The following is a 9424-nucleotide window of genomic DNA, read 5'->3' as shown; positions in this document are numbered from 1 at the left end:
TGAGATACTACATAGGTAGAAAGCATGTAGAAATTGCTCAATAGCCAGAAATATATAAACATAAATCTATATATTTTTCTAAGGTTTTATTTATTTATTTGCAGACAGAGATCACAAGAAGGCAGAGAGGCAGGCAGAGAGAGAGAGAGAGAGAGAGGGAAGCAGGCTCCCTGCTGAGCAGAGAGCCTAATGCGGGGCTTAATCCCAGGACAGTGGGATCATGACCTAAGTCTAAGGCAGAGGCTTTAACCCACTGAGCCACCCAGGCGCCCCCATAAATCTATATTCTTAATTAGTAGGTGCTGTTATTGTGTTGCTCATGTGTCTGGCACGGTCGTAAGCTCTTTTTTATGTTAACTCATTCAAACCACATAACAGTCCCACGCTGCTCATACTGCTACACCATCCGCAGCAGAATTGACGGCAGAATTGGGACTGCAATCCAGGCACCTGTTTCCAAAGCCCGCAGGCTATCCCGTGGCACACGGTGTCGCCTCAGCTCCCTCTGACCGTCAGGGGATGTCATCCATCCACACACTCAGTCCTGGATCAGGCTTTGAGGGTGAGTGAGTGTAGGGGTTGAGATACGAGGAGATGTCTGAGGGAATCCATGGGAAAAAATCACTGAAGATGATCTCGTCAGTGTTCCCCACTGCACAGTCCCAAACCACTGGGGTCCTCCTCCTGCCCACATGCTGGAGGGGCCTGATGGTGACCACAGGGGGCTGGGGGCACTGGGCCCTCCATCGCCTGCTGGGGACGGCCTGGAACGCTCTCCAGGTGATGTGCCTTTTCCCCTCATTGGCAGAAACCTCAGCAATCCTTGACCATCCCTGGCCCTGCCCAGTTAAGATAAAAAAAAAAAAAAAATCCTCTTCTGGGCCCCAGGGCCACCTCCCACAGTGCTTTATTGCTTTCTTGGCACCCTCGGGGAGCCTCTGCAGCCCTTTAAAAGAGACAGAGTCCGAAGCAAGATCGGCAGCCCGGTCCCGGAGATAAGCGTGTCCAGAAGAGCAGGTGCAGGTTTCCCAGGCAGCTCAGGCACGAGCAGGTTCCAGGCCACTTTGGCCCTGATGTCTGCAGAGGTGAGCCACGGGTGGCTGCTGCCCCTGCCACCTGGCCGTGCAAGAGGGTGCTGAGACTCCATTCGAGGCTGGGGCGCTGGGGGCTTCCTTTCGGGCTCTCCTCCCACCTGTGCCCACTCTCCCTTTTTCCTCCCGCAGGCAGCTGTGTCTATGTGTGACCCTGAATTTGGCAGTGGCAAGGCGAAGGAGCTAAGCATGGGAGGCAGGGGTCGTGGGTCCTGGTACGAGCGGTTCCTGCAGCCCTGTCTGGTGGAATTGCTGGGCTCTGCCCTCTTCATCTTCATCGGCTGCCTGTCGGTCATCGAGAACGGGACAGACACAGGGCTGCTGCAGCCGGCTCTGGCGCACGGGCTGGCCCTGGGCCTCCTCATCGCCACACTGGGGAATATCAGGTGAGACCAGCTCCAAGCCATCAGTCTGGGCTAACCCGGGCAGCCCAGGGGTGGGGAGCAAGGCCATCGGCAGGGACCCTGGGCATGTACCCGGGGTTCTAAGAGCACTGTAGATAGGAGTATGCAGTGGGGAGTCAGACTGCCCGAATTCGAATCCTATCCCTGCAGCCTACGAACTCTGTGGCTTTGGGTAAGTCCCCCTCCAAACCCCAAATAAGGGAAGACGAGAGGTTTTTTTTTTTTTTTTTTTTTTTTTACATTATTTTTTCTCAAGCCCACACGTAGTCAGTGCAGCCAAGGGCCAGTCACAGAACTCAGTGAATCCTCACAACAACCCCTTGGGGGGAGTTTCTATTACTATTCCCATTTTACTGGTGTAACTACGAAAGGCAATGTGACTTGTCCAAGGTTCTGTGGTCAGAAGGTGGCAGAGGTGGGAGGCAAGGCCCAGCAGGGCGGCATGGGAATTACATGACAGAAAGAGCTTAGCCCACACCAAGTGCTTGGTCACTGCGTGGTCGACATTGGGAAAGGGTTTTCCTCCGGCCTGGGGACAATCAGAGTTTAGCCACTTGGGAGTTTCTTTTAAGGGGAGGCCAGGATACCTCTCTGTGTCCACTGATCTGGAGTTGGGGGTCTCATTCTGACTGGTGGCTGCATCTCCCAAGGGCTGGCGCTCGAGTGAGTCTGGAAGGAGTAGAGGGATGGTCACCCACCATGCTCTTCCTCTGAGCACCATGGAGCCTGGCTGTAGGGCAGGAAGGGGGCTGCCTGCTCCTCCCCTGCCCTCACCCACATTCCTTGCCCCACCACCTGGCACCTCAGGGAAAATGGGTGGGATCTGGTGCCTGTTTTCCACTCAGGCGAGGTCCTGGACCCACTCCCGCACTGCAAGGCCAGCCTGGGGTGCCAGCTGGGACACATTCTCTTGGGGGAGCTGACCCAGATCTTGGTCTCAAGGCTTCCTTCTGCTTTTGCGGGTGACAGTGGTGGACACTTCAATCCTGCGGTGTCCCTGGCGGCCACGCTGATCGGAGGCCTCAACGTGGTGATGCTCCTTCCCTACTGGATCTCCCAGCTATGTGGGGGGCTGATCGGGGCCGCCTTGGCCAAGGTGGGTGATTCGCATGGGGGCTGGGCTGGTGGAATGTGGTGGGGGGTGGGGAGTGGGAGGTGCCCAGCTCTTTTCCCATGGGATTTTCCTCCAGGGGATTGGGTGGGTCCTTTTCTCCCAGGAAGGGGGACTTTGGTTCTCTCCAAACACACCTTGTTCTATTCACCTCTGGACACAGCCCTTCCCTGGACAGACCAGGAAGAAGAATTTGGGGCATGAAGTTTTTCTTCCTGAGATCATTTCTGGCTTTGGAATGGCTTTGGATAATGTTTCTAGTGTATTTTCATTCATTCATTCATTCACTCATTCATTCATTCTTCAGTTCAATTATTCTACAAACTGAGGGTTACTCTCCTTCAGAAACTCCTGGACTAACTTCTCTGGCTGTTCTCCAAGTGGCCTAGCCTGTGATGGGAGATAGTATTCAGTTTATGTCTGGAACCTTCTCTCCCACTAGGACATCTGGCTTCTCCCTGCCACAGAAGTTTTACAGCTCCAAACATAACTCCATGGATGGACTCCTTCCCTCTGTCCTTCGCTTCTTTCCTCCCTCCTTCCCTTTTCTTTCTTTCTTCCCTGTTGCTGCTAAGTCTCCATCCAACCAGGAGCCCTTCTAAATGTAGCCCTTGTGGGCATGTGTTTTAGGGGGCATGGGGTGGGGGGAGAAGGGGTTCCTGTCAGCCCGGCAGGGGTTTGGTCTGTAGCTCTAAGCACTGGCCCATTGCAGTCTCAGTTTGCTATCTCCCTGCCCGGTCTCTCCATGTCTCCCTCTGAGACACCCCCCTCCCCCCCCCCCGCCCCCGTGTGCAGAATGGGGCCTGGACCTTCCCTCTGTGATCCTCCAGGGAGACCCATCTCCCAGGCCTCCCTCAGGCTGGGCCACTTGCAAACGTGCCCCACACAATAGTGAGCAGCGCGGGGCAGTGAGCACACTCTTCCTGTGAATCGGTTTGCACATCTTGTCTCGTTAAATCTCCCGGTGATGTCCCAGAAGCGGCAGTCAGTTCTTAGAGGGCACCCACTGCCTGCTGCTGGCGCTGGGAGCTCTGATTATCAGTGCCCCCACTTTATGGGGGAGGAAACGAGGCACCGGGTAGTGTGTCGTTGGCCCAAGTTCAGCCACAGTGGTGAGCAGTGGAGTCCAGATTTAGGTCCAGGGTCCAAAAGCTTGCTTTGCCATCTTCCTTCTCCAAGGGCCAGGATGACCCCTGAGGCTCATTTCCTGTGAGGCTCATGGGGCTTTGGCATCAGGGCTCCCTCATCCCTCCCAAGGGGCCTGACGGGGGCACCGGCAGTGAGTTCATCTGGCTGGAGATGTTTGCAAAGTTTGCTGAGAGGCATTTTTGTATTCTTTTTCTCAAAGAGGGTCGTCTAGTTACTTAAGCTTCCCATAATGCCTGCAGCTACTGCTGGGTGATCCCACTTTACAGATGAGCGAAAGGAAGCTCAGAGAAGTCCAGTGGCCCTCACTGAGCCACACAGTAAAAACTGGAGCGGATTGGACAGACCCGCTCCCTGCTCTAAGGGTTGGGGGCATGCGCTTCGAGCCCCTCCCCTCAGCTCCCAGCCTGCTCCCTGCCCACACTGAGTCAGCTCCTGCTCTCCGCAGGCGGTGAGTCCTGAAGAGAGGTTCTGGAACGCATCTGGGGCTGCCTTTGTGACAGTCCAGGAGTCGGGGCAGGTGATGGGGGCAGTGGTGGCGGAGCTCATCCTGACGACACTGTTGGCCCTGGCTGTCTGCATGGGCGCCATCAACGAGAGGACACAGGGCCCTCTGGCTCCATTCTCCATCGGCTTTGCCGTCACTGTGGACATCCTGGCAGGGTGAGTTATGGGCCAACCTTTGGCCCTGGAGGAGGTCAGGTCTGCAGCGCTTACCTGAGGGTCACAGAGGGTCACAGACTCGGTTGCTAACAGGGGCCACGGAGGTGATGCAGACAAGAGGAAGTGGACAGGCATTTGCAGACAACAGGGAGTGGTGAGGCCTGCGGTATTGAAGGAGGCACCACTGTTCACTTCTAGTCGTTGCTGGGAGGTTTCTGTGGGCTTGTTTGTTCAGCCAATGGGCAGCCAGGCTTTTGCCTCAGACTCACACAGAGCTTCCACACCTTTCAACTCATTTAGGCTGAGCCCCTCAGGGGGACCCAGGAAGGAGTTGAGGAAACAAGCTTGGGTCAGGGATTATTTCTCCCATTTTACATATGAGGAGCTCAGAGAGGACACGTGGACAGCGGCAAATTAAGGGACTGATGTGGGACAAGAGCCCAAATCTCCGGGTAAAGGGGACAAGGGAGCCCCTTCCTAATGTCCACCTCCTTCCTTCCTCTTGGACACAGAACAGTCTAGCCTTTCCTGGCTCTGCCGCACACCCATCTGCCATCCTTTGGTTGGGAGGCGGAGTCTGGGGAACGGGGTGGGTTTGGGGGTGGGGGGAGAAGGGCGCATGGGATGTGTAAAGCTACAGCGGTGCTTTGCTGCCTCCTAGTGGCCATGGGTTCATTCTAAGCCAACTGACTCGCCCTTTCGACTTCGGCGGCTGGGCGCGGATTGAATGGGGCAAGGATACAGACACCAGAACTGGAGAGGAGTTCCTGGAGAACAACCCCGCTCCTCGTAGGAGACTCTGGGCCCCAAGCTTGTAGCATAACAAGGGTCTCAACTGGGTTAGCCAGATGAAACACTTGTACACGGAGTACACACGAGTCACAGGTCGTAAAGGCATGACCTCATTCACTCCTGGTGACAGCTTATGAGGTGGGTCCTTTTACCTCAACGGAAACACAGAGGGGTTCAGTAAAGGCCACACAGCTAGAAATAGCTGGGCTGGGTTTGGAATCCTGGTCAGCTTGATCCCAAAGTTCACATGGCTGACGGCTGCTTTTTCAACATTGCAAGGACCTAGATCCATCTTCTCTACCTGTCATCTCTGAACACTCTCAGCTGGCCATCGTTCTAGAAGGGTGTGTGAGGAGTGACAGACAAGCTTTTCACTTCCTGGTGCTAATAGTCTCTTCACCTGTGCCTTCTTTGGGATTCCCCCAGGCCCCCCAACATGCTGGCTTCAAGAGGGTTCCTGGGTGCTCTGGGACGTAGGCCTAGTTGGGGAAATGAACTTGATGTAAGTTGGGGCCTGGCTGGGATTCTGGTGACCGAGTGGCTGGGTGTTTGCAGGGGGGCCGTGTCTGGAGCCTGCATGAATCCTGCCCGTGCCTTTGGACCTGCCGTGGTGGCCAATCACTGGGACTTCCACTGGATCTACTGGCTGGGCCCGCTCCTGGCCAGTCTGCTGGTAGGAGTGCTCATCAGGTAGGAGTGTGACCCTGGGTCACTAGCCCCTCTGATGGGCTCCTGGTGGTGATTCCCAGAGTGTCCAGGGCTAGAATCTCACTTGGGGTTAAAGAAGGGAAGAGGGAGGCTTCTTCAGAGGCAAAGCTTTTGGCTCTGGGACTTTTGGTTGTAAGAGACAGAAATCCCTCTCCACACAGTTTGTCACAAGTGGGAATTGACCGGCTCACAGAACTGAGAAGTTCACAGGTAGTTCTGGCTTTAGGTGGGTGCTCAAGCCATGTCTTTAGGCCTTGGTCTTTCCCATGGGCTCTCCTCTCCTCTGAGCAGGGCTCATGCTCTGAGAGGCTCTCCAGGAGAAGCTGAGATGCTCACCAGGAACTCTGGGCTTATATCCCAGCAGCTTAATGACAACAGTGGAACTAGAACGAAGCCTCTAGCAAAAGCCCAGGGTCTGGTCTCCACTGGTTGGCACTGGCCCAGCTTGGGTCATGTCCACCTCTGAATCCATCACTGGAGCCATGGGGGGGAGGGTCAGGCACACTTATTGTCTGCGTCTGGAGTCAGGACGAGATCAGCCTTCCCTGCACAAGCCTGTGCACCAAGAGAGGGGGAGGAGTGGTTCCTCACAGGGCTGTCGTACAACTCCAGGGAGCCCCATCCACAGAGAAAACCATGTACATGGTGCCTCCAAGAGCATGCCTGCTAGGAGGTGCCATTCACATGACCTACAGTGTAAACAGTGCTCCATGGCATCATGTGGTGGGTGATGAGTTTGGTATTAGCAGAAGGATCATATCTGCTTGACTGCTTCTCCCTGAACTCTCCTCTTGTGACCCTCCCAAGTCTGTAGGGTCCTGTTGTTTCTGCTTCAGGTCATGTGGGGACTAAGGTCTGGATCTGATACAAGCTGGACCTTCCTCCCACAGTTGGGAGAGCGCAGTCGCTGGGCTGGTGTAAGGTGTCTGCCATCCCTGCCCATCTGCCGTCCTGGCTAAGCCTGGTAATTGTCTGTCTGTTGCTTTTGGAGTGGCAGAGATGACAATCCTCAGGGAAAGAGCTGGAACACAGGAAGGAGTTTCTCCCTTTCCCCAAGGGGATTTGACTATTGAGGCTGGAAAGGAAAGCATCTCTCTGGAGAATTCTGGGCCTGGAGACCTTTGGCGAAGGGCTGGGTCTCTCCCCTCAGAGGCCTGGAGACCTCACTGGGCCATTTTTCTGTAGGCTCTTCATTGGAGATGGGAAGACCCGCCTAATACTAAAGGGACGGTGACTCCAAGCTGGTGATGTTCCTGCGGCCCAGGTGGCCTCTGGGTTACAGACAGGCCGCCTCCTGCATTTCCTGCTGGGGCAAAGGCCCAGAGGAGCTGCCTACCTCCTTCCCCCTACGTGTGCCTGGCCTCCCAGATGACACACCGCTGCCAAGTTCTGAGGATGCTCTAGGTTCTCTGAATACCTCCGTGCTCATCAGAGATCTCAGCCTGGGGAGTGCGTTGCCAGCCCTGCCCAGCACCGCAAATCAGAGGGGTTTGAGGGGTTTTCTTGATCAGGAAGTTCCCAGGAGCAGAAGAGCAGTTGGAAGACGTGGCTGTTTATGTATGAGTTCCTTTCTCCCTCCCCCTTTCTTTCTCCTTTTCCTCGTGCCTCACTCCTCTGTTACAGAAGGGCCTGCTGTGCTCTGTTTCCTTGCTCCCTGAGCTGCCAGTCTAGCTTTGCAATAAATAGTCCAGTATTTCCTTTGGTGTGGACTTGCTTTTTCATTTCAGAAATGAGCACTGCTGGAGAGAAAGCAGAAGTCCGGGTTGGGCCTTAGCCATCTAGAGTCTAGTTATCAGGAGTCTGGCTTAGAGTCCACTGCCAAGGTAGGTACTTAGGATGCAGGCCACCCCAGAGCCCATCTCTTACTCAGCCAGATCCCTCTCGGAGCTGTGCCAGGAACTCAGAGTCAGTCTCTGATAACAGACTGTAGGGTCCTGCTGAAGTGCCCAATGCAGAGTCCAGGGTCTGGGTTAGTGCCCAGTACTACCTAGGACATGGACCAGTCAACTCAGGGCACTGCTGGAGGTGAGGTGGGAATGGGGGCAGGCCAGAGCGGCAAGTTTCTCCTGAAGAAATCAATAATGTAGCATAACCTAGGTCTGGAGAGACAGTGGTCTTTGGATGAGATATGAATATCATGACTAATAACAGGAAATAAAGAGGAAAATGCTCACTAGAGAAAATCACCAGCATGCTTTGAGGCTGCCTGGTGAGAAAGCAGACATGCTACATGCCCAAACAGCAGTTTTTGGAGAAAAAGAAATAACAAATAATAACAGCAATAAACCTAAAAAAGAAAAGAAGAAAAAGACAAAGGGAGGAAATAATATGAAAACAAAAACCAGAAAAACAAATTAGAACACTTACAAAGAGTGAAAAATATTAAAAGTTACTGTTTCATTTGGCTAAATAAGTAATGAAATAAGGCTCTGGTAAATCTAGTAAATAACAAAACGGTTATATACACACACATGCATGTACACACATTTACACACCTGTATGCACACGTGCATGTAGGCATACACACACGCGGACACGTGTGCACACACATGTACAGCTAACATGTATTATTTGTTATGTACTTGGCACTATGCACACTGCTTTATGTGCATTATCTCATTTACCCCCACAACGACCCTCTGAGACAGCACAGTGGGTTGAATAGTGTCCCCCCAACATCCACGTCTACCTGGAACCTCAGAATGTGACTGTATGCGGAAATGAGGCCTTGGCAATGTAATTAAGGTAAGAAGCAATCAAGATAAGATCCTGCTGGGTTAGGGTGGGCCCAAAATCCAAGGGGAGTCCTTAGAAGAAACAGAGAAGGACACAGAGAGACACTGAGAAGACATGTGGAAGAAGGATGGCGCAGAGACTGGAGTCATGGTGCCATATGCCAGGATCAGGAGTCCCCAGGAACTAGGGGCAAGGAAGGGTTTTCCCCTACAGCCTTGGAAGGAGCTTGGTCATGCTGATGCCCTGATTTCTGACTTGTGGCCTCAGAACCATGGGAGATTAAATTTTGGTTGTTTTAAGTCACCCAGTTTGGGCCAATTTGTACAGCAGCCCCAGGAAAGTAACACAGACAGGTACTTTGACCCTTCTCACCTTCCAGAGGAACAGATGGAGGACCAAGAGACAATGTTTCACATTTCCCAGCTGCATTCTTTTTAGTTCTTAAAAACAAAAACATTCATTCTCCTCCCTTAAAGTCTAATTGATGTCACTGGTTTATAGGAATTGAAAATCTGTAGTCCTTAAACATTTGTTTTTCCCTTAGAGATTTTAAAGTCTCTCATCCAATTCCCAGATGTGAGTCAGTTCACAGACCTAAATGTCTGGGAGTGAACGGAGGCCAGGTCATCTGGGACGATGCTGACAGAACACCGCACCTGAGTGTCCCGGCCATGATCTTCACTTCCTCCCCAAAAGCTGTGGCGATTTACCCACGGAAAGCCTAGAACATTTCCAGTGACTCTTCAACACGGACTCTGATCAGTTGTGATTCT

The 9424-nt window shown here is 53.2% G+C and overlaps 1 protein-coding gene across 2 annotated transcripts; it reads left to right on the top strand.

The window, feature by feature from the left end:
* The first annotated feature begins 432 nt into the window (after positions 1-432).
* On the top strand, positions 433-7572 carry AQP8 (aquaporin 8). Of its 2 annotated transcripts, none has more exons than XM_045993995.1 (6): positions 433-562; positions 1224-1477; positions 2465-2591; positions 4201-4415; positions 5763-5897; positions 7101-7572. In XM_045993995.1, the coding sequence occupies exons 2-6, from the start codon at positions 1236-1238 to the stop codon at positions 7147-7149; spliced, it is 768 nt and encodes a 255-aa protein (XP_045849951.1). In that variant the 5' UTR covers positions 433-562; positions 1224-1235; the 3' UTR covers positions 7150-7572. The 2 variants fall into 2 exon arrangements, with proteins under 2 accessions (XP_045849951.1, XP_045849950.1); XM_045993994.1 differs by lacking the exon at positions 433-562 and adding an exon at positions 976-1085.
* The last annotated feature ends 1852 nt before the right edge of the window (positions 7573-9424 follow it).

Source organism: Meles meles, chromosome 21 (genome assembly GCF_922984935.1).
Source record: "Meles meles chromosome 21, mMelMel3.1 paternal haplotype, whole genome shotgun sequence".
NCBI classification, from domain to species: Eukaryota; Metazoa; Chordata; class Mammalia; order Carnivora; family Mustelidae; genus Meles; species Meles meles.
Note: the sequence above shows the minus strand (reverse complement) of the source record. Positions and strands in the feature narration are given on the sequence as shown.